The following is a 25,166-nucleotide window of genomic DNA, read 5'->3' on the forward strand; positions in this document are numbered from 1 at the left end:
TCAAACAGTGACATACAGTAAAGTGCACTTCATATCAATCCCCTTCCTTGTCCCGTTTTGAGACTCCTGAGTAAAATACATGTGCTGTTTCTGGGCTCTATTCTCACAGCCAAGCAGTATTTATCCCATATGAACACCTGTACAGTAATGTGCTACTCCAGACAAGTAAAAGGTACTAGAATCAAGCCTTTAATGATGTGAAGAAATGTGCTGTATAAGTTAATTGGAGACCAGTAAGTTGATGTGTTACAAGCTTATCAACACACTCTTAACTAAGGTCTTCAGGTGGGAAAGGCTTGTGAGTGGAACCAAATAACTTTTCCACCTTGAAGAAGTTTATCAAATAAAAATATCCTTAAATTCTAATTATAAAATGTCTGGGTAGCATTTGGGAATGTTATCATGTGCAATAGCTACTTCAAGAGAGAGTGGGAACATCTAGGTACCAACTCATCATCTGAAAACATCATATTCACAAATAAAAAATCCAGTACACACTTTTGCAAACAAAAATATGTTTAATTGTATAGTTTATATCAATCTACAATACTGTTAATAAAATATACTAGTTTAGTGCATAACTTATCGCTCTTCCAGTTCTTTAAGCAGTTCATCAAAGTGAGTGATGTACCATTTGGCTTTCTCCTTTACTTGTTTCCTGATTACATTTCCTCCAAATCCAATGAAACAATCCTAGCAAAACAGAAATTAATAGGTATATATTAACATAGCTGCCCACATGAGAAATGGGGCTTTTCATGTAAATAAGTTACATTTTTAAATATAATTTTCTAAAATACAGCAAGAAAAAATTCTCTACTCCCAAAAACCTTATTTCTTTGCATGTTTATTACCAGGATGGAGTGTGTTAAAGGTTGATTTTGTACCACTGAAGTTTAATGGGAGTTTTGCCACTGACCAGTGAGAGCAGGGCCATCCATCCTCTAACACCTTCTGTTATCAAGGTTGTTGTTGCAATATGTGATCTTCCTGAAGAATATTTCACAACCTTGTACTCTTAATAAGTAAGACGGCATTCACATCCCAAAATTATATCTATGCTATTTATTTTAACTCTGTTTATCGCATTTGATAGATACCAAAGTTAAACTTTAACCAATGGCTCAAATGTTTAACCAAGAACAATCATCATTTCTAGATCCCAGAAAATCTAGTACACTGAAGGTGCAATGTGTAAATTTCCACTGCTTGCTTTTCTCCTTAGATATAAGCCCTAAACAAATATTAAACTGCTGGTACTGGCAATGCACTTGCTTGCTGTCCAGGCACCTGTGCTATTAGTTTTAGAAAGTACAGGTTTCATAGAATCAGTGAGTTGGGAGGGACCTAGACAGATCATCTAGTCCGACCCCCTGCCATGGGCAGGAAGGAGCGCTGGGGGTGGCAGGGGTCATAAGACCCCAGCCAGGTGCCTATCCAGTCTCCTCTTGAAGATTTCCAGGGAAGGTGAGAGCACCACCTCTCTGGGGAGCCTAGTCTAGGCTCTGGCCACCCTTACAGTGAAGCAGTTCTTCCTAATGGCTAACCTAAACCTACCCTCCCTCAGCTTGTGGCCATTGTTTCTGGTGACTCCAAGTGGGGCCCTGGTGAACAGACTTTCCCCGAGTCCCTGCTGCTGGCCCCTGATAAGGTTGTAGGCAGCCAAAAGATCCCCCCTCAGTCTCCTCTTGCAGAGACTGAAGAGATTCAGGTCCCTCAGCCTCTCCTCATAGGGCTGGCCATGGAGGCCTTCAACCATATGAGTGGCCTCCTCTGGACCCTCTCCAGGCTCTCCACATCCCTCCCAAAGTGCGGCGCCCAGAACTGGACACAGGACTCCAGCTGTGGCCTGACCAGCACTGCATAGAGGGGGAGCAAGACCTCTCTGGACCTGTCAGTGATGACCTGTTGATGCCGGACAGGGTGCGGTTGGCTCTGCCTATTGCTTCGTCGCATTGGCGACTCATATTCATCCTGGAGTCAATCCTGACTCCAAGATCCCTCTCTGCCTCAGTGCTGCCGAGAGGGTCAGCCCCTAACCTATAACCATAATGCTGGTTCCCTCTCCCCAGGTGCAGCACCCTGCACTTGTCCTTGTTGAACCACATCCTGTTCAGGTTTCCCTCGATTTATGCCATACATGTTTTTCCCGGAGAATGGCACATAAATCAAAGTTGCATAAAGCGAACCCACTTTACAATGTAAGAAATAGGAACAGGTTCCTAAGACCGTGAGGGAGGGGAGGGAGTGAGGCTGAGACTAGAGAAGGGGCAGGGGAAGGGGTGCTGCTCCTGGGGCTGCACAAGGCAGCGAAGCAGAGGAAACAGAGCAGCACTTATCCTAGCCCCGCCTGCAGCGGCCCCAGGAGCAGCCGGCGCCAGCTGCTTGCAGCCACTGGGCTGCACCATGCTCCGCCTGTCCCCACTCACCTCTGTTCCTGGGCTGTGCCGTGCCCTGGTGCAGGCAGCTGGTGTTGGCTGTTCCCAGAGCCGCTGCAGCCAGGGCTGGGGTGAGTGGGGCCACGGCCCTTTCCCTTCCCCCCACAGACTTACCTGCTTGGGCGGGGCAGCATCTACGCTCATCGCATAAGAGCGAATTTACCTTGCATATAACAAATTATAGGTCTAAATACGTTTATTGCATAAGAGTGAATTTGCATATAAAAAATCCGCATAAATCAAGGGAAACCTGTAACAGAATCCCCATGCATTCTCCTTTTACAGCCATGCTGATTTTACAGAACGTATCGATCACACACACACACACACACACCACGCTCCGGTTCTCATTAAGGTATGTATTCCATTATCCTAGCAGAACAAGCATTGGTATTATAGGAAGATACTAGATTATAAAGCTAGAATGGATTTAGATCCCCACCTCCCAGAGTATGGCATTTTATTTTTAAGAATCTTAGTCTTCAGTTAGTTTTTAGATCATTTCTATTTTATGAGAGCTGCCATATTTACAGTTGAGATACTATTGCTTCATCCCCTTGGAAAACTACCACGGATGCAAAAAACATGATCGCCCCTCGAGGCAGTGAGACAGGTCAAGCAATGTGTACACCAGAAAGGTGTTGGAGCATGCTTCTTAAGCACCATCGATTAGTCATTCAGGTTGGTATCTTAGTACTGTAAGTTGTAAGTGCTGAACCAGCTTGATGCTAACACTGAAAGGTGAAATCATAGTGATGCTTTGACAATAAATATGGCTTTATTACTATTTTCTGACTCTGTATACAATCTGGTATGCACGTGCTGTGCTTGATAAAATATCAATTTTAAGAGGAAAAAAATCTCAACCTAAAGATACTGGGAGTAGTAAAAGGCAAGAACAAGAGGAGTACAGGACAACACAGTGGAATGTCATTGCTGCAGAAATGCTTAGTAGCACTGGTGCCTTATGAGAAAATTTCTGAGGGAGGAGCAGGAGCACTCTTTTGCAGTACCATAGCAAGGGGAGGTGGAGGACAAACAGGGCAACTGCCCCCGGCGCTGAAGCGAAGGGGTGCCAACAGACACTGCCCAGCTGGGGCAGGTTGTGGGACAGATCCGCGAGTGGCTCGTTTGTGGGGGGTTGTGAGGACAGGGGAAGGGCAGCTCCCGCCGCTGCATGCACTCCTGGGCAAGCATGACAGGGTGTGTGCCCCTGGATCTGTGCGTAGGGCGAGGGTGGGCTGCCACTGCAGCCTTCGCCCCAGGTGCCAAACTTGGTTGCTATGGCACTGCTCTTTCGGCCTGGATCTATCAAGAGACTCTTTTGGGTTTAAAGGCAGCGTGAAATAAATTAGAAAGATGGAAATGTGAAGAAAAAACAAAGGGAGATCTTGGAAGAGAAGCATAGGTAAAGCTGAGGAAGAGGGAAGGGGTAGCAGGATTTTAGTAATAGTCTTTTTCAGGTTCTTACTCATCAGGTCAGTGGGGGTGGAAAGTTAGAGAGGTGTGAGGTGGTTGGGTGGTTAGCGTACCACTTGGAAGCACAAAAGTCTTGAAAGGATTTAGCAACTGGAAATTGAAAGCCTATCCACATACCATCATAGGTTGCACAAAAGAGACCAACAGAATGTATGCAAGGGTGGCCCAGACTGAAGAGTTAACAAATGAATCCCCTGCTCCACCCTCGGATGATCTCTGCCTCTGCTGGCTCAGAAAAGTAAACACCCTTTGGTGCTGGCCACAGCTGGATCTGTGCAGCTGTATGTTACAGCCTTTTTCACTGCAAACAATTCTCATAGTGCTGTTTCAGGTTAAGAAACAACTAGGAATATTAAAAATCCTCCTTAAGCAAAGTAAAATATTCAAATAGGTGGTTTCTTGTTGCTTTAAAAAATATTTTTTTTTAAGGCAGAACACCAGTTCTCTAGTACTTACAGCAGGGGGGCACGCTTCCATATCTGTCGCTCCGTCTCCAATCATAACTACATTCTTAAAGTTAAACTGTTCCTTCAGATGAGCAATAACCTTTCCTTTTCCGCCTGATTCAGCTGTTAGTTGTGTCTCATCAAACCCTGCATATTCTCCTGAAAACATATTAGGAAAAGGTATTAGACACCAGGATTTGCAATTGCTTCACTGAGTTATGGAAAACTGTATCAAGGAATGACACTAGTGAACTTTTAAATAGTCAAAAGAGATTCATACATTTTCTATTACCTTTTCATCAGAAAATAACTAATATGGCCCCCAACATGATATCTTCATGCACACACAACTCCCACTGAATTAAATGGAAGTTAAGATTGTGTTCAGAACTACAGGATTTGGCTTATAAACCTTATAGCTAGGACCAATGCAAAAAAACCTCACAAATTTATAAAGATAGTGGGCCAGATTCTATTCTCAGTTACACTGACATAAATCAGAAGTGATTTAATTCAAATATGTGATGTAAACATAGTATGAGTAAGAAGACAATTAGCTAAACACAATTCCACTTAGGTACACTGATATAAAAACTACAGCAATTCCACTGAGGTCAGGTCCACTTCACTCAGTACAGTTTCTCTGGATTTACCCCAAAACCACTGAAAAAAGAGTCTGTCCCTAAAGCTATGTTATTAATGGGACAAAATCCTGAAACCTTGAAATGACATTTTATTAAGCCACAGAAAAAGAATAAGAGAACATGATTCTTTGAGCTCAAGCTGCTGAGTTCTGCACCTTTAATATTTCTTTTTCTTGACAGATCCCATGGTTTTAAAATTATTTTAAAACTGTTTGATTTGTTATTCTAGACACATAATAGACTTAACCAAATACCATTATCAGAATATCTCCCAGTGCTTTTTTCTTTAGCTTGTCATACTATGCTGTCACATCAAAAGCTATGCCTTCTCATTCAGCTATATTTAATTTGTCTGGAAAGTGATTTGAGCCCTTGTGTTTTTGCATTCACAGTCTCCCTGCCAGGTGCTGAGCGTAAACTGGCACTGAGACTACACAGTTAGGACAGAGCCTGGACTCTAGATGAGCAGCCACTATTGTAACCCAAAATAATTTGATTTATAGTGTTTACTATTTCTTATATTATTATAACTTTTAAAATGGCTGTAAATGCACCAGTGGCCCCTAACTCTACCTGCTCCTATGGGAGACTGGGCAGTTCAATTGCCACATTCCTTCTTAGGCTGCTCTGCTAGAAGTCTTATCAGAGTTACTGTGCTACTTAGTGACAGTATTTGCAATGCAGAAACTCAGTAATTAGAATCTGGCCTGTGAACAATCAAACTCAGGCCACAGATAAGAAATAACCATGTTTCAATGTGTTCATTTCTACTTACATTTTAATCTATGGTAGGTAGCTCACTTATCCTACTTCAGGCTGAGCTGAAAAGATGACACTAATAAGTTGAAAAAGAAAGGGACCAGTGGACTCTTACCATTAAAGTAAAACTTCAGCCTATTGGCAAACACATTTGCTGTTGGAATGTTTAACTGCGAAGCAACATGCTCAACAATGCTCTGGAACCCTCCGGATATTAAGAAAACCTGGACACCTCGCTGATGAAGCCTGCTTACCAGTTCCCTTAAAAGAAAAGAGAACAACCACCAATGTGAATATCTATCAGGTTCAAGGAACAGAAGAAGGGCAGCTGTTCATGAACAAAGCTGCCTACATTTTACATTATCCCTGCTTACTCAGGATGTGTGCAGCATTTCAATTCCATGCCGTAGTGCTGTCTTATACTCTCCCATTCTCTTCGCAAACTTGTACATAGACTCTGCATGAAAAGAGCTGTACAAAACTATATCATGGTGAGAGACAGACTAGCAAATTACTGCTCAGAGAAACAGCTGGATCAGAGAACTGTTTGTTTGCATTTTCCTGATTATGTCAATCTCCCTGAATAAATTAAAACTTATTTTTATGATTCAGCTTGAAAATACTCCTTAATATAGGGACAAGATCAGCAAGAAGAAATCAACAATGCAGCATGAGCAGGAATTTTAGGAGGCAGTGAGAAACCAGGCTACACAGGAAATGTGCTGAAATTTGTGTAATCCACTAGTTTGTCTGGTGGGTTCACAGATTCTATTGCTGGACACCATCAATATAAAAAGACGATAACTATAGGAAAGAAAGCCGCAAAAACAGAAGCAGAGGTGTAAGAATTTTAGATCCAGTTCTTGAGAGCTAACGTCTTGCAGATTCTGGCCTCTGGGTGAAAGACCGGCAAATGAAAAAAAAAGCAAAGGAGCAGAGCTAGTAGCAACAGCAGCAATGCTGAAATCCATACAGAAGTCACAGATTTTAAAGCAGAGAAGCTGTACAAAGAAAACCAAGAAAAAAGGGAGTGAGAAGAGAAGGATCATGTGATTCCAAACAAGAAACAATGTACTGTTTGTAATCACAGCCAGCAATATCCTCACAGAGATGAAAATGGGTTTCAGCTCTAGAAGGAAAATGCAGATGCAACATCTTCTAAAAGCAATGTTTATGTATTAGGAGTATTAGAGCCTTACTAGACCTGTGGACTGGAAGGCAGTTTTATAATAAAGTACCTATTTTCAGTCATTTACTGATTTTTGACAAAAATACACACTTTCATTCAAAATAGGTTATAGCAATGGTAGGCAACCTTTTGCAGCTGCAGGCCAAGTAGGCACTGCTGCCCTCACTTGGTGCTTCTCCCCGCAGCAGCACAGGAAGAATCCCTGCAGCCAATCCCACCCCATCACCAAAGCCCCACATCCACGTGCTGGATCCAGTGGCTCCATAGGCCAGTTCTGGCTTGTGGGCCTATAGTTGCCAACTCCTGGCTTATGAGACCACAGAATCATAGAGTTGAAAGAGACTTCAAGGTCATCCAATTCAACGCCCTCACCCCCCTGCAAAGCGCAAAAATGCATTTTGCAGGTGGGGGGAAATGATCCAAATATATATAAGTATACACATGTCTATAAATGCATTAATATACATTCTTAAAATATCCAGTGATGTTAGTGTTGAATAATGGCAGCCTCTACATAGACCCAATCCTGAGATTTGAGTGCCAAGAGCCCATTCAAAGGACTGGACACGAACACTGTACCTCCAGAAAACACATCCCTAGGGCAACAACAATGCAAGCTTTCCCATTAACATGCCACACACCTTACCTAGAAGAATCACTTCTAGATGTTATAGCATAGATGTCTGACAACATGGATGCCAATTAACACTAACTATGATGGGTTTTTTTCTGAAATGGATACCTGTCCATCTGAAATTAATTCAGCCCATTGTAACATTCAAATACAAATTTCATATCAAGCCAAGTTCGTCCCAAGGCCACTGTGACCATCGGGGCACCTTAGATGCTGTAACAACCCTCCTAGGTTAGTTGATCTGCTTTGCATCACTGCTGATTCTTCAGGCAGAGTGACCTGGAGGCACCCATCTCCTCTCCAGGTATGAATGGTCATTGGCTCACAAGGAGCTCATCTGCCCTTTGACAGGCCTTGTTTTTAGTCCTGCTGGGTGGCTTACACACTCTCCTCACCCAGGTATGGGTGCCGGTTCAGTCTCTGGCAACCTGACCATAGAACAGGTTGTACTGGTTTACATGGTACCAGATAGCAGACCAAGAGAGGCCTGGTCTAACAAGGGAACTTCATACATGATATTTAAATCAATCAGGAAAATATTCTGTGCCAGATCCTCAGGTGGTTTTTTCAACTGATTTCTATGAGCTCAGACCTTCTTTGGTTTTGAAAGGCTTTTTAATTAGATCATTTAAAGTTCATCTTACCTTATTCCTGGTGTTAGGTGTGGTGGATGATCCGATATTAATTTTTGTACTTGTTCCCAAGAAGGGCGTATAAGTCCTAGTCGTGCTGTTAAAGCAGCTTTGAATGTCACGGAACCTCCCATTGCTCTGCGGGTCCTAATTAGTGATCCAAATCATGAAAGTCAGTTATAGAGGCTAGGAGATGTTTTCTCATAAGGATTATTAGTTGAAGTGAAATACCTGGGAATTACTCCAGAACTTTATTAATTCTAGATTACGTTATTTGGACATTTCAATTCGGCATAGCCTGACGAGCTGAGAAGTTTGCACAATATTTAGAAGTTGCTGCTAAATGCTTACAATCAGAGATAAATCTGAGCTGAAAATTTTAGATCCAGTTCTCACATCTTCCTCAAAGTTTTATGTGGAGGTTCAGACTCCAATGTTATCCCTTTTAAACCCCCCAAAATTGCCAAAGACTTGTTTTTCCTCCTAAAAGAGGAACCAAGGTGTACTACTGCTTCACAGAGTTTAACTAAACAGGCCTAGGGGCCTGATCCAAAAAACTGAATGATGTTAATTGAAGGATTCTCACTGGCTTCAATAATCTTTGGATTAGACTGCATATCTCCAAAATGTAAATTATTCTGATATTCATTAATACTACTTATTAGAATTATGATCTTCTTTGAGCTATTGCAATCACAAACAAAACACCAGGCTAAATTCATCCTTGAAATACTTGCATAGTCCAGGAATAAATCTGGTCTTTTTTTATTCCTGACTACAATAATTCTGAAATTAATAGCAAAAAAAGTATACTTACATTTCTGCCACAGCATCCCCAACTCCACAGAACTTTGCCAGTTCATCAATGCCTTCTTCTTTGATGACTGTACTATCCACATCAAAGCACACTGCATCTGCATTGCAGAAGATTTCCTTTATCTCCATGAGGGAGGCCATCCTTTTAGGAACCTTTCTACTGTAAGAGAGGATAAGTTCCCTCTGTGAGTCACTACATGGTACTCTGTTTTGAGCCATCTAGGCAACTGATCTGTCACCTGCAGCTGACAGGGAACAAAGCTATGCAGCCAGCCTTTATAAATAGAAGTGGGCAGTGGTGGGGATTTGGCTTAGTCGCTGATTTGCTGTCTTCTGTGGCCGCCTGCTGATGTTCAGTCTGCGTTCAAGGTTGGAGGTGAGCAATTGAGATTTGGCTTAGTTCCTGATTTCGTCTCTGCAGCAGCTGCCCACTGACATTCAGCCAGAAATCAAGGTTGTAGCTCTGGCTTCTATAGAACCAGCTATTGGAATCCCAACTACAACGGCGGGCTGGGTTTGTGACTATATTTCATCTTGGCCTCACAGGTCTGAAGGAATATGACTACATACAAAAGATTTGTAAAAGAGACTTAGGATAAGACCCATGATTCAGAGGACAGTACAAGAAACCCCATCATAGTCAATCAAGAATTACCCTGCTTATGACTTTCTGCCTAACCCTCTTAAGGTTTATATTGGTTGATTTATACTCTGCACCACAAGGGTTTAGATCCCTTATTATATCCCGGTCAATGGAACTGTTGATATTCTTACCATCTACGTGAATGTCTAAACCTTTTCTAAATCCTACTGATTCCTAATTGACAGGTTTTGGTTAATTTGATTTAATGGATCAAGCTACAACAATATCATGACATAGCAATTTTTCCAAGAGTACTAAATTAAAAAATAGGAAAGTATAACTCAGCTAAATCAGAGGGAAACTGAAGAATTACTACTAATACAATGTTTTCTTTCCTTTTGTATCTGTTCACTTGACTGTGTAGAGTATATCTTGTTCTGCAAATCAGAAACACAATGTTTATAAATGGCTATTAAAACATAAGAATATTTTCCTATCCTCACCCTAAGCATCCCACGCTTTTCTCTTCATAAGCAAATCCAATGTGTAATTTATCAACCTGTATTTATATTGGAAAGATACTCAGTGCTATGACTTTATACCAACTGCATTTCCAGATTGCTGCTGGAATGTATTTGGCTGGTTTGGTTTAATCACCTATGCTATTTACTGCGTATTTCTGCGTATAATTAACCTAAGTAGCAGGTTCCCTCTTCTTTTTTGTTTCAGGGGAAATGTTTTGTCACTTTGCATGATGCTTTCCAGCTTCATCTTTTATTTTCCTCCCACTAACCTGCAGGTAGATTTTTCTGCTTCCCATGTATTCAACTGTGAATAGATGGCAAAAGACCCTACAATGGCCTACTTTCCATAGAGTATCTATTTCCTTCTCCTTTAAAACAGATCCTTAAACTAGGTTGGGGCAAAGACCCTGTCTCATAAGGTTTTCTGTGAAACACAACCTATGTTTATGGGTCTGTGTAAATAATATATAAAATAATCATATTATCTGAGAATGACACATAAAAGAAACTTGGCACTATGAAATAGCCATAAGTATAAAACAAAAATTTCTTTGTACAATCTATAGCTTGGTACTAAGCTAAAACCTGCCAGTGGGTGGATGTGTGACTAAGTTGCAAGTTTCCTTGTTATCAGCCTCACTATACTGACTCCAGAGCTGTCTGGTCATGCTTGGGCTAGAAAGTTTTGCTGTGCCAGATAAGGGGCCTTTGACTTCAGGGCATGGCTGGAACACCATATGCTCTAATGTGATTGCATAACAGAATTAAAAAAATAATAATCCACTGACATTTTTGGAGTAGCGTGCTGTTAAAATTTTTCCAGTCTATTAGGAAACCATGAAGTCCACAAAACATTCAGACCTGGGTACAGTTGCCAGTATTAAAAATTTGTCCTACTAGCCAGATGACATTAGCATGACATTTGCGTCACGATGTTGCAGCATTGGTCTATCATTATGCAAAAGTATCATCACATTGCATGTTAGCAATCTGAGGTTGTATTGCAACATCACATAATGATGCAATATTATCATACAGTGACAGGACACTGCCATGTGATGTGTGCACGATAGTCTAAAATTTAAAGATATGCTTCCCCAAATCTTATCTGTTCTGAAAAAAGTGGGTTCAATGGAAACTCTAATTATGGGTTCCCATCTTATTCTGATTCATCCTAGGATTTCTTTTTCTGAATCTTTCTTGCAGCAGTGGGACTATTTCTGCTGATCCCATTTTGATGGGCAAACTTACAGGGTAAGTAAAAAAAACCCCCACAGATGCCAACTATGAAACCACTAGTTATTACATGCAATATTTTTTCCAATGTGTTTTCAAAGCTATGCTTCACAGAAACATGAATAAGGTGTCCCAAAAGGACGTGTTGGTATGGAAGAATCAGGAGAAACTAGAAGACGCAAGAGTTGGTGCATAAAAAAAAGCTGTAGTTCCTGAACCACAAAATGAGTGAAAAATCATCTTTCAACTCATAACGTCTGGGATTTGAGAATATTTTGGCCATTTTTGGCTGATGATCAAAAAATGTACTTGTGGAAGACTGGGAAGCTGATATTGCAGGAGTAAAGGAAGAAAGGAGGGAAAAGGGGATGAGTACTGTTTGGAGGGGCTCTTCTGTAAATAGGATACATTTTTTGTGGCATGGCTGGGGGCAGATGCACCTGGCACTTGAGCTAAATTTGAGTTCTTTCCCCTTCAACCACTTGCTTGCAAAACTCTAGGTGCTGCCCTCAGCTGTGTTAGGATATTTCATTTCAAGGGGCTGAAGAACTGCTTTCGCAAACTCTTAAGCCATTTCCCCACCCCTCATTGTAGATTAGAGATTAAACTGTCCTGTGACTGGGAATGCACAGTAGCAGTAGAATATCAACACTACCAAAAAAGAGTGAGTTGCTTCTTCCTTCCCATGCCCAAACACCACTGGACGCAACTCACCCAGTGATTTTGCAGTATCTGCTTGGAAACCTGCTTGTGGGCCATGCTCTATCAGTTAAATTATTGTTAAAATAGAGCATTAATATTTATGGGGGACATGCAGATATAGAAGTATGAAGAGAGAGCTGGGCCCTCTTCTGATTTTTCTATAATGGCAGTTTCCTAAGATTGATTTCCTACACTTGTGGGATTATGAGCCCAACCTGCACAAAGAAGGACTTGCTGGACTGGTTACCCACATGAGGTGGTGTCTGGAAACATATGAGCATAAAGACCTGGAAGTTTTATAACAACTCTTCTGCATGGAAAACCTCAAAAGGATGTGGAAAAAGAGCAGAAAACTATCAAACTGTCCAGGAGAAGATGCTGAGGTGTCTGACTTGACGCCAAGACTAGGGACAGAAGTTACACATAAACTGGTTTAAGTGATCAGAAACTGATTTAAACCTGAAACAGAACAGAAGTCCAGTGCACATAAACCAGTTTCAAAATAGCTGAAACCAATCTGAGATAAACCTGGTTGAATACAGTATCAGACTTAACTGGTAGTTGGGATTCCTCCCTCCATCCCCTGGAGAAACCCAGCTGGGGTCTGCCTGGCCTGGGGCCGAATGATGGAGGTGCTGGCAGACTCTGGCTGTGGTCCCCCAGTGGAAGAGGGAATGGAAGGGGGAATAAACCCCGTCCCTGCCCCTTTGCCTCAGGGGGCCATGCCAGCTGGCATCTGGCCACACCTCTGCCTCTGCCACTGCAGCAATGAGGGGGAAGCAACCGTGACATGGGCTGCTCTGCACCGGCCAGGCAAACTCCAGCTCAGGTCCTGCCAGTGGGACAGGGGATGGAGGGGAGAATTAAACCTCCATCTCTGCTCACTTCATGCTGCTGCTGGGGCTGACCACATTGCCCGCTGCTCTAGCTCTAGCTACCAGGGTAGGGGTGGGAAATTCCTGGCAAGGGCTGCTTCCCCCTTCCCCCTTCAGGCACACCCCAGCTGGGGTCCCTGCAGGCCAGGGTGGGGGTTTAAACTCCTCCCCAGTCATACTCAGCCTGCCCAGGCCTGGCCATAACCCTTCTCAGCACAGCTTCCCTGCAGCCAAGAGCTCACTCTAGTGCCCCCAGCTCCTAGCCTGAGCCACTGCAGGCATATGCCTGCATTTCTGGAATCAGAAGTGAATATCTATTCACTTGCAAATCGGTTCAGCCCACACAGGTTAGAGTAACCTGCAAAGATTGAATCAATTCAGGCTCAGGCTTTTTTAATGTCTGTACTTAGCCCAAGGGCCCAAAACCCAGGTTGTTGCGCATTCTTCTAAATCTGAAAAAGATTAGTTGTTTTCAGCTAAAAAGAATATAGATATATAGATGCATTGAGGTTGTGTACGCTGATAAGGAAAAAAGATCTCCACAACCAAGATAATTAGTATTATCTTCATATGGAATACATACGTAACCCAAACTGAAGAGTTGTGCCACTTCCCTACCACCTGTCATCAGGAAAGAGGAAAGGTTTCCTATTATGTTATTTCAGCTCTGGAAAAACTCAGTGTAACATGTTTGATAAATAAATGGAAGAAAGTTATTGTAAGATGAAAAGTAGAAAATGTGAAAAAGGAAAGGGAAAAGGAAATCAAAGAAGACAAAAGAAGAGAGTAAGGGAGCAGAGAATGAGAAATGTGAGCAAAAAGGAGCAGAGGTAGAGATAAGGAAATCTAAAGATGGAGAAAAGTAGAGAAAAAGGAAAAGTGAAGGATGAGAAAAAGGCGGGGGAGGGAAACGTGTTTTCCCAAAACAAAACCTTTCTATATCTGGATTAGGGAGTGTGTTCATTGGGCCATCCAGAAAAAAGCCCTGGCAATTTATAAATGGGCTGTGTTTCATAACAGAGAGGGTTGGAGCCAGAGGATTAAGACTACCAGTTATGCAAAGCCATGTGCTCGAAGAAAATAAGTGAATTACTTCAGCTTCACTGGCTCCTCAAGGAAGAAATCTTGTACATGATTAAAAACAGTGACATCTCCAAAATACGAAAAATACAACTCCAAGTGAAAAATGACAACAATGTTTAGAAGCCGTATGATTTTGTGGCTGTGTTTATTTCGACCAACATGTCATTGATTTGGCTAGTGAGATCTGCAGCTCTCCACATGGTCTCACTTTATGTCTTATCATGTGTCAGTTTTCAGAAGCACTACCTTTACACATACACATTTTCACTTCGTACTGCAATTATTGTCATAAAAAAATGACAATTTTTATCAACCTTGATGAAACAGTGACTAAAATACCTCTTTGTAAAAGATCATTTAAGGATGCATAACACATTATAAACTGTTTTCTACTCTTGCCCCCCCTTTTAATGAAAAGAGATTGAAAGCACTTAATTGATAATAATGGACTGTATAAAATGACTACTTTTAATCTCTTTACACTGATTTTATCCTGGTGGAACTTTACTGGATTAGTGATTTACACCAGTGTAAATTAGAGTAGAATCAGTCCTGAAATGTTACATAAGAGCCATATTCAGGTGGCAGAAACTGAACCCCAGTTTTGCTTCAATATGTGAAATTAACTGGATTAAATATCGTGAGTCTGACCCTATTCCAACCGTAGTTAATGGGGGTCTTTCCATTGCCTTTTGCGGGAATTGTATTTGCCCCACAGGGAATTAAATTAAATTTCACAAGGATGTTATGAAATACATTTCACGATGCTAGTAGGTAGCAGGGGCTATAGTATAGTATTATAGTTTTTTACATTAAATGCCCAATTCTGCAGTTTTTGGAGGCTAATGAAATATTTCAGTCTATGAAAACTAGAAAATCCAGGGACAGTGTTCCTTCTAGGTCTACTTCAACCTGCTGAAGTTTTAAAGGCAGCAGTGTAAACAAACTATTACACTGAAAATATAGGGAGGGATCATTTGCAATTATTGGTTGACATTTCACTGTCATACACAGGTGCAAACTTCTTTAAAGACGTCTAAAAATGGGTGAGAAGGAAGAGAGGGAGCCAAGTGATATATATAACATAAGCACATGAGCCCTCCGGCCCCCTGAGGAATGTTTGCCTCCTCTGATGATGCTTCCCCTCTCCAGGATTGCATCATTCATTCAGGTTCCTGTTATAAAACAGGCACCGTGCTCTCACCGCACCTTGTAGGGGAATGCAGTGGTGCCACTGACGGAAATAAAAGCCTCAGCTCATCTCTTACTTTCTGCACTAGAAAAACATACTGGTGAGCAAGATGAATCTGAGCTTTCTGAATGCCCACCCCTTCCAAAAAGACAAAAACCAGTCCTGGTGACTTACAGTATTGTACTCCCCGTGGTGGTTGTTTCTCCTGCTGCAAAACTCCTGGGTGTACTGGGAAAGAAAAAATCAGCTGAAACCTTCAGTCACATCAATAGAAAAGCACTGAGTGGACTGAAAGATATCTGCATTTTGTAAATAGCTCTTTATAATCTGCTGAGTAAGCTCGACTGATTTTTTTTTTAATAGTTGCATACATGAAACTAGAGAAGTCCAGCTGACAGGCTTAGGAAAGAGAGATGTAGCCCTGCCTTCTAAAGGGGAGGAGTTCTTATCTAGAGCCTCCCTGGTTGGCTAAGGATAGACCGGCAGAGAGAAGGAGGTGGAGAGTTTGCTGATTTATAAGACACACTATGCCACAGACATAAGAACCAAGAGGGGGGTCTGGAGCCTCCGCAAAACGAATGAAAAGAACTTGGCACAGTCTCACAGAGGGGAGGGCCTAGGGGGAGCTGAGAGCCAAGGACAGGTTGCTAAGTGCAGTGCTCAAGAATTATTTTTCTGAACAATGCAAAGGCAAGAGATAGTGTTGTTAAGAGTGTTTAGCTCAACTAAATGCTTTTGAAATTATTTGTAACCAAAGTTAAGCAAGACATTTATGTTAGCCTGGCCAATTCAAGAGTTAAAACTAATTTTCTTTAAACAAGGGTTTTGTAAGCCAGTATAATTTATTTAATACATTTAATTAAATTAAATTTAATAATCTATCTAATACTTTAACATGGAGACATAAAAAAATATTTTTGAGATATCAGCGAATTAAGGGCAAATTCCCAGCAGATATAAATGGATGTAGTTACACTGAGATCTAGCTCATTGTGTCAGACCTTCTGCAAGAGAAAATGTCATAGATTTCATAGACATTAGGGTTGGAAGGGACCTCAGAAGATCATCGAGTCAGCCCCCTGCCCAAAGGGCAGGAAGTCAGCTGGGGTCAAAGGATCCCAGCAAGATAAGCATCCATTACTCTTGACGGTGTTCAGCGTAGGTGCTTGAACCACCTCCGCTGGCAGGCTGTTCCAGACCTTGGGGGCTCAGACAGTAAAGAAATTCTTCCTTATGTCCACCCTGAAGCGGTCTTGCAGGAGTTTGTGACCATTCGACCTAGTCATCCCTTGGGGCGCTCTGCTGAACAGACGTTCCCCCAGATCCTGGTGGTCACCCCTGATAAACTTATAGGTGGCCATCAGATCACCCCTGAGCCTGCGCTTCTGCAGGCTGAAGAGTCCCATAGCTCTCAGCCTGTCATTGTAAGGTCTCTTTTCCTGACCTCTGACCATGCGCGTGGCTCCTCTCCGGACTCTCTCAAGCTTTTCCACATCCTTTTTGAATTGTGGGGCCCAAAACTGCACGTAGTACTCAAGCTGCGGCCTCACCAAGGCCGAGTACAAGGGGAGAATGACGTCCCGGGATTTGCTTGAGAAGCATCTATGGATGCAAGCCAGCGTTTTGGTTGCTTTAGTAGCCACAGCATCGCATTGCAGGCTCATGTTTATCTTGTCGTCAGTGATGACCCCCAAGTCTCTTTCTTCCATAGTACTAGCCAGCATAGCACTGCCAAGCCTATAAGGATGCTGCAGGTTTTTCTTCCCAAGGTGGAGAACCTTGCATTTTTCGGTGTTAAACACCATGAGGTTCTCATCCGCCCATTTGCTAAGCCTATCCAAGTAAGCCTGGATCACCCTCCTGTCTTCAGGTGTAGATGCTTTACCTCAAAGTTTGGTGTCATTGGCAAACTTGGCCAGTCCGCTTCTGACTCCAATGTCCACATCTTTAATGAAGATGTTGAACAATATGGGTCTGAGGACAGAGCCTTGGGGGACCCCACTGGTCACAGGACACCATAACTATTGACTTCTGTCAACCACCACCCTCTGGGTCTGACCATGGAGCCAATTTCCCAGCCCCTGGATCATGGTGGACCCAAGGCCACAATTGGTCAGTTTTGCCAAGAGGTGATCGTGGGATACCAGATCGAAGGCTTTTTTGAAGTCAAGATATATGACATCAATTTCTTCTCCCTTGTCCAGCTGATAGGTTATCTGGTCATAGAAGGAAATGATATTAGTCAAGCAAGACCTACCCACAACAAACCTATGCTGGCTATCCCTCAGGATGTTGGAGTCGGCCAGTCCATTAAGGATGGCCTCTTTAATAAACTTTTCTAAGACCTTCCCAGGGATAGAGGTCAGGCTGATGAGCCTATAGTTTGCTGGATCCACTTTTCTCCCTTTCTTGAAGATAGGCACCACATTGGCCTTCTTCCAGTCTTTGGGCACTGCACCAGAGTGCCAGGAGCTCTCAAAGACCCGTGCCAGGGGCTGGGCTATGATGCTCGCCAGCTCCTCAAGTACCCTGGGGTGTAGATTATCTGGGTCAGCTGACTTGAAGGTACCCAACCTCTCAAGGTGTTCCTTTACAAGGTTAGCATTGATGGAGGGCAAGGGATCTCCCTCACCAGGATATCCCTGTCCTGTAGCGGGCATGGGCGTCTCATGGGACTGATGAAAGACCGATGCAAAGTACCCATTTAATAGGTTGGCTTTTTCCTGGGCGTCAGTTGTCAGTTGTCTCATCTGATTCAGCAGGGATCCAATATTGCCCTTGCTTATCCTCCAGCTCCCCACATATCTGAAAAAGGACTTTTTATTGTCCTTGATGTTCGAAGCTAGTTGGAGTTCAGTTGCAGCCTTGGCTTTCCTGGTTCGCTCCCTGATTCGCTCCCTGAAGGACCAGACCAGCACAGAATATTCCTCCTTGGTGGTGAATCCCATCCTTCATCCTTTGTAGGCCTTTCTTTTTAGCCTCAGGAGGTCTGCTAGATTCCTCACGCTTTTTTTCTTGACTGGTAAATTTAGCTCTGTAGGGTCTAGACCTATGAAAAAGGGACACCTTTTAAGTAAAAGAAAGCGGAGTTGAGAGATGAAAAACGATAGTCAATGTACTTTTCACATACCTAGCATCACAGGAAGTAGGCTGTCATCTAAGAAAGCACATGCCTCACTGAACCAGTTACCATATTTCACAGTGTATAGGTCAACCCAGGTTTTCTGACATGAAAAGTTGGAATTTTCATAGATACACTGTATAAGTCAACCTACATTTTATTCAGAAACAAGAACAAACAGTCGCCAGCATGATTAGCACAATCAGCACTGATCTCATCACCACAGGTTTACACACAATTAGCAATCAGCACAAATCTGGAGTGATCAATCAAATTATCGCCATTAGCACCATCAGCAGCACTGGTTGCTATCGCTTGCACTCAGTCAACATTTAAAAATCCCCCTTTAAATAATCCCTCTTAATAATCACATTTAAAAATCCCTCGTTTCAATAATGTAAACATTTTAGGAATACTAAAAATTAACACTGTAAACATCCCTCGTTCGCTTTCATCGTCAGAACTGTCAGCCCCAAACAATTCCTCCCAATCTAAATGGTTAGTAATCTGATCATTTCATGGATTCTTGGCATCGGATGCTTTGGTGTCTTTATCCTTTGTTTGATCGTCGTCACGGCACAGAATATTATCCTCCTCACCATCCATAGAATTACTGATCCTGCATTTTTTGATTGAATGTGCAGTCCTTTGAGGTTTAATGTTCCTCCAAGCTATAAGAATCCATTGGCACACAGTTGCTAAGGAGGCCGCTTGTATGTTTCCAGCTTTTGTAAACAAATGTTGGCTGCCCATCATCCAGTCCACCACTCTTTTCTCATGGCCCATAGTCTCCATCAGTACAGTTTTATTTCCAGTGACATCCACGGCTTGGCTTGTTGGCATATCAAAGCACATGGGTGTTTTGTCCATATTCTCAATTTGCCTGAGATAGTAATTGTTTTTCTTTCAGAGGTTCAATGCATAGCTCTGGAACTGGGTTATCTTGTCTTCGAGGTCAGCTGGTAATCTCTGCAATAACTTTGTTACGTGGTGCAGAGAGAAAGAGAATTTCTTTTCATAAACCGGGAACACCAGGTTGGGTTGCCAGTAAAGTCTTTTAATCTTTTCTCCATAGCCCGCATCTTGTCTTGCAGTAGGATGATGTTTTTTATTATGATTCTGCCAGACTGTTGCTGATTGTTGACCCATTTGGCAAGGTCTCTTTCTAAATCTGGCTACCTGCATTGTTTTTTGCAGCCACAGCATCTTCTTTATGTTGTGGATAATTTTTTGCCAGCCACAAACCACTTTCTCGTTTGCACCCAGCTGATGGGCTGCAGAACTGTTGTTAGTATTGAGAACAAAGTTGATGACTCGCGTCTTGAACTTTGTTCGTTTTGGTGGCATCCTGAATACCATGCGGTATTTGCGGTACCCAGTGCCATAGCAATGACGCTTGGTGCCCTGGGCGAAGCCTGCAGCAGCAGACTCCCCTTGCCCCAAGCACAGATCTGGGGTCCGCCCCCCCCCCCCCAATGCTGGCTCAGGAGTGCACACAGCAGTGGGAGCCGTCCTTCCCCAATCCCTGCACCCACCAAATGAGCCACTCACGGCTCCATCCTGCACCCCGTCCCAGCTGGGCAGTTCTTGTTAGCACCTCTTCACTTCAGCACCCGGGACAGATGTCCCCCCTGCTTGCTACAGAACTGGCAGTACCTGTAATTAAATTTATTCGGTCTTCGCTAAAATAGTGCCAATTTAATTAATGCGACTATGCCTCCTGTAATTAGTGAGACCACTCCTCCTGCAATTAGTGCAGTTAATGTGATCATGCCTCGTGCATTCACTGAACTTGCAGTTTGTCAGCAATGATTTTATATGACACGGTGTAGAAGTCAAGGTTGCATTTTCAGAGGTCAAAACTAGGCTTCAAAACCCAATTTATACACTGTGAAATACGGTATTCTCTAAGGTGCCACCCTACATCATCTAATATCTCACACATCTCAAGTTAAGTATGTGCCTCAGTGTTTTTTGGACAAAAGCAGTTTCATGGCCAATCCACCAGTATTAATCTTGGGTGAACCTATTTCAATCAGTGCAGTCTTTCCAGATTGATTATAAATTAAAACAGAACCTGCACATGGACATTCATATTGATATCCCTGTAGGTTTTCTCCCAGGGTCTGAAAGAATAGTAATTTAAAGGTTAGAGAATGGGTTTCTTTGTGTGAAAGACCTGGGCTGTTGCTGTCTCTGTGTTGGAACTGAAATTTCCATTTCATAGGAAATTCCACAAATTCAACATGTCTTTTATTCTGAATTAATTTATTAAAAATCGCCATCTTGGTTCAATCAAAACATGGCATTTAGGTAAAACTGAAACATTTGATTGATTTTTATACATTATGGTTTCTTTTTAGATTATTTGGTAATGCATAACAACAACAATATATTTTGAAACAAAACATTTTTAAATTAATAATTGGAATAGTCCATTCTGATTATGCAGAATATGGTTTGTATTGTTTTCAAGAAAGAAATGTCAAAATTAACTCAGTCCTTCAGAACATTTAGTTTCAATATACTAGTATTTTCCTGTAGAAAATCCTTCCATGAGCAGATTTTCAATCAGCTCCAGCTATTACCATTAGTTGGGGAGTTTCAGGCCACCAACCAGAGGCTTTAGTCTCTCATATCAAGTTGGCTTCTCGGTTCAAAGCTAAGAATGCTGTTTTTGCTGAAGAAGCTGCTTGGCAATCTTGTGACTGGTAACCCTCCGGAATGAATGTCACGAGCCAATCAGTGTGGCAGTCACATTTTATGCATGGTTTTGTTTGCAATTCAGGCAGCTTTATGCCTCAATATGTGTGAATTAATTAAACTCCCCATATGTCATCCTTTCCTATTATTTCACATGTTAATAATAAATGATTAATCACAGGTCAATATGCACATCTATTTGTGCCTCTTGTGCCACACTATTCCTACACCAGGGTCCTTTGCTATAGTGATATTGATGCAGTCTAATGTCTATTTTGTCCCTGTTTACTAATTTTATCAGTGTTAGGACACTTTTTTATAACAGGTTTTAGAAATACTTTGTGGACATGTGTTACCACAGTTTGCTACTGGGGAAACTGAGTTAAAGCAAGATAAAAGAAAACTATTTCCAAGTAGAAACTCAGTGGGGATTTTGCTTGAATAAGGACTATGTAATTTCGATAAAAGGATTCAGACTTCATGAAGAAATATTCCCTTTGGTTTCAATAGATTTGTTTTGGTTTAACAATCTAGTTTTCATCTGATTAAACCCTATGGGGCAGATCCCCAACTGATGTAAATTGTCACTGGCTTATCCTAATCAATTATCTTCCCTTACTGTACATTAAAAATAAATATGTAAAATAGTTCAGCACTTAAAATTAGAATGAACTATAAATTGAAGGTAGATTTGCGTTGATCTCTAAAGAACTGATGCAAAACAGAAGTTATATTATTCTAAAACCACAAATTAGTAATAAGAAGAATTCCTGTACTCTAAACCATCAATCTTCAATGTGTGATTTAGGGAAGAGGCACCAAGTTATTCATCTGGGATTTTCAAAGGAGTCTTGGGAAGTTAAGTACCCATTTCCTATTGATGTATGATTGTCAATGAGAATTTGACCTGCAATATCTTTAGAAAATCTCACTTCTGAAAACCCAACTAATTGTGTGAGAAATGTAGATAACAACCTAAGATGAACACTTATAATTCACTGCTGAACAACAAGAAAGATTTCTACGCTTCCTTGCCTTTCTGCCATCTGATACCACCAGGGAAGGAATCCTGCCTTATCCGCACATCAAAAAGCAACTCGCAAAGACTCTCATGAACTCAGAGGAACAGACTTCTAGCTTCAGCTTCCTCTGTGCAAAAATGAAGTTTATTGTTTACCTTTGGGGACTTTTTATTATCTTTAATTTTCCCTGAGCCTGAGGAAAGGTGTGTATGCACAAAAGGTTGCAGAAAAAGATATTTCCCCCCCCCACACACAATTTCTTAGTTGGTCTGATAAAAGGTATCATCTCTGAACCAAGAGTTCTAGAATTTTGCATTTCTTTTTGTCTCAGACCAACATGGCCACCAAATAACATCCCTAAGTTGAACACTGGGCTATTTTCCCAAAGTTGTTTTTTTTTTCAAAATAAAACACGTCAAAATCCATTTACTTCTTTCTCTCAAAAAGAATATGTTATTTTCTTGTATAACTAAAAAGAGTCTCTGACATACCTTAGTGTGTTTGAACAAATGAGCACCAGACTTGAGGAACAGTCAAACCAGAATGCCTTACAGCTTCCTCAGCTGTGACCTAGATGCATAGGCGGTAACCTTTCCTACTCCCTTTACTATATGTAATCAATAAAACTGCCAATTAATATCATATAAACAAGGCACAGGCCTGCAACTGGTGTCATATACTCCTGGGATAGCATGTGTGAGTATATGTGTCCATGTGACTATGTGTGAGTTCATGTGTATATTGCCCTCTACTGGCTAGTTGCAGGATGGAAACTTATTAATCACAACTTGTTAAGGATGCATGAACTTGCAATATTGATGTTTATCAAGAAATCCATCTGAAAATGTCTGAGACCACCCAAGAGCTGCAGAGCACCCATGATCCCAGATGGTGGGACTGAGCCCCCTCTGCTTGATACCATCTGGGTTGAGGCCACATGCAAGGATGCATATCAAAATGTTTGGTTGTGATCATTTGGTGGTGGAAACCCATGGAGAACTCAGATATGTGTGAAGGGTTCAGGAGCTCTGAGCCCTTCTCACAGAAGCTCTGTAGCTAGCCAAACAAAAACATGAAGTTCTTGAATCAAGTGAGAGTTCCAAATTAGAGCTCAGGAGCTACATTTTCAAATCCCAGGTGCAATTTCCTGTATTTTACAATATTATTTAACAAATGCAATAACAAGAAGCCAACCTGTGTTGTTGTTTTTTTGGAGGGTGGGGTGTGGGACTTTGCAGTAGAATAACTTACAATAGGCATCTCTTGATCCATAGAGCCACAGGGCTCCCAACTTGCTGAAGTATTTCCCACAATAACTCTGTCTAAAATATTGAACCTCAATAACACATGCAAAACAAGCTATCACTTGCCCTCTATACATGGAGTCCCTTACCTAGTTCCACCATTTTCACAGCCAGTTTTCCCAAGAATCATTTGTCCGACAGAATCATGCCCATCTGAATACACAGTGCTTACCGTACAAGTCAGTTCAGTAGGGGTCTAGTGTCACTAATCCCACCACATGGCCCATCTCCCCACAGTGGAGCTCAGTCACGGATGGCTTTAACACAGGCTTTGTGTATAAAACTGTCAAAATCTGAACCCTGCTTCCCACCACATTCTCATGAGGGGTTGGGGGAGGGCGTGGGGGAGGGAAATATCGTAAAGCAGCCTGCCACCTGGCACAGTATGCATTCCTTTGCAGTGCTAGCATGCTGGGGTGGAGTGGATGGGATAATAGAACTAGGATTCTGTTTTCCCATCAACATGCACTGGGGAATTCTGAAGTTTGCAGCTGTTGCTCCCACCAACACATATATTCAAGGTTCATACAGACAGTAAAGAGGTGTATAGAAATGCTACAGAACTGCCTGAAATATGGTCTCTAAGTAGGCTCTTTGGGTGCATCTACACAAGATGCTTTACTGCACAGTAGACTAATCTACTGTGCAGTAAAGCATTACTGTCTACACATGTGCAGCATTTACTGCGTAGTAAATTAGTCTCATGTGTGGTAGTAGATTTACTGCATAGTAGATGCTGAGCAGTAGTGCATGTGTAGACAGCTGACCAGGAGCAAATTGCTTCCAGGCAGACTAGGCAGCAAGGGGCAGGAGAACTGTCCCCTCCCTGAGGCAGCTGCCTGCTTCCCAGCCCCCAGTCTGATCTTGGAGCTGAGGCTGGGACATCATCCCCAAGCAGCTGCCCGGGGCAGGGGACAGTGTCCCAGCCTCTGCTCTGGGACCTGGCAGGAGGCAGCTACTGGGCAGGAGATGATGTCCCAGCCTCTGCTTTGAGATTAAAGTGGCGGCCCAGCAGCAGGCAGTTTCCCAGGGAAAGGTAAGCTTTCAGCGCATTAATAGCATGTGTAGATGTGCCTGCTGATGGCACAGTACTTAAAGACATCAGTACATCCATGAGGCTGTTTGCTTCCTTCTGTGAAAAGTTCCATTCCAAATACTGCACTTAGTCTAATTTGTCTCACAGATTCATATATTAAAAGATGTGCAAGCACCTAGAAAAGTGCCTAGCACCTAACTCACAAAGTTGATTTCAATCAGTGTTGGGTTCTTAACTCCCTTTGGCTCAGGATGGTTTTTATGCAAGCACCCTAGGGAGCAGGGATAGCCAAACTGGGGCACATGTGCTACAAGTAGCAAGGGCAACCTCTGTGTGTGGCACACAGCAGATCAGGGAGCGGACAGCAGCAAAGTGGGAGGCAGAACAAAGAGCAGAAAGCAGAGCAGCAGATTGGGCAGGAATCACAAGGCAGAGAGCAGAAAGCAGAGCAACACACTGGACAGGGGAAAGGGATCAGAGTGACGCTTGGGGAGGGCCTGGGGTTAATTTATGGCACACTTGCCAAAAATGGTTGGTCCCCATTGCCACATAGCAGTGTTTCTCAACCTGTGGGTCCCGACCCAATAGTGAGTTGCAAGAATATATGAAAGAGTCATGAACAAACTTTAAAAATGGACCAACAAACTTAAACTTAAAAAATGTCAAAAATCTCCTTTAAAGGAGAAAAATGTGGGAAACTGTGGCTGAGTTCCAGCCTGGAAGGGGCTGCTTCAGGTCCTCTGTGAAG

At 42.3% G+C, this 25,166-nt stretch overlaps 1 protein-coding gene across 2 annotated transcripts; it reads right to left on the reverse strand.

The window, feature by feature from the left end:
- Positions 1 to 498: 498 nt before the first annotated feature.
- On the reverse strand, positions 499 to 15,633 carry PSPH (phosphoserine phosphatase). 2 transcript variants are annotated; one of them, XM_090025012.1, is made up of 6 exons: positions 15,407 to 15,633; positions 9,039 to 9,197; positions 8,234 to 8,368; positions 5,882 to 6,027; positions 4,374 to 4,522; positions 499 to 693 (listed from the first exon to the last, which is right to left on the reverse strand). In XM_090025012.1, exons 2-6 carry the CDS (start codon positions 9,176 to 9,178, stop codon positions 583 to 585), a joined length of 681 nt encoding a protein of 226 aa, XP_089881138.1. In that variant the 5' UTR covers positions 9,179 to 9,197; positions 15,407 to 15,633; the 3' UTR covers positions 499 to 582. The 2 variants fall into 2 exon arrangements, with proteins under 2 accessions (XP_089881138.1, XP_089881137.1); XM_090025011.1 differs by lacking the exon at positions 15,407 to 15,633 and having other exon boundaries at positions 9,039 to 10,006.
- Between the last annotated feature and the right edge of the window lie 9,533 nt (positions 15,634 to 25,166).

Source organism: Crocodylus siamensis, chromosome 13 (genome assembly GCF_052110815.1).
Source record: "Crocodylus siamensis isolate JL-2025a chromosome 13, ASM5211081v1, whole genome shotgun sequence".
NCBI classification, from domain to species: Eukaryota; Metazoa; Chordata; order Crocodylia; family Crocodylidae; genus Crocodylus; species Crocodylus siamensis.

Coding starts and splice junctions, on each gene's coding strand:
- PSPH (XM_090025011.1), bottom strand. CDS start 9,256: ATGGCTCAAAACAGAGTACCATGTAGTGACTCACAGAGGGAACTTATC. Junction 4,523..5,881: donor GCTGAAGTTTTACTTTAATG/GTAAGAGTCCAC, acceptor ATATGTTTTCAG/GAGAATATGCAGGGTTTGAT. Junction 694..4,373: donor TGGAAGCGTGCCCCCCTGCT/GTAAGTACTAGA, acceptor CTGTTTTGCTAG/GATTGTTTCATTGGATTTGG.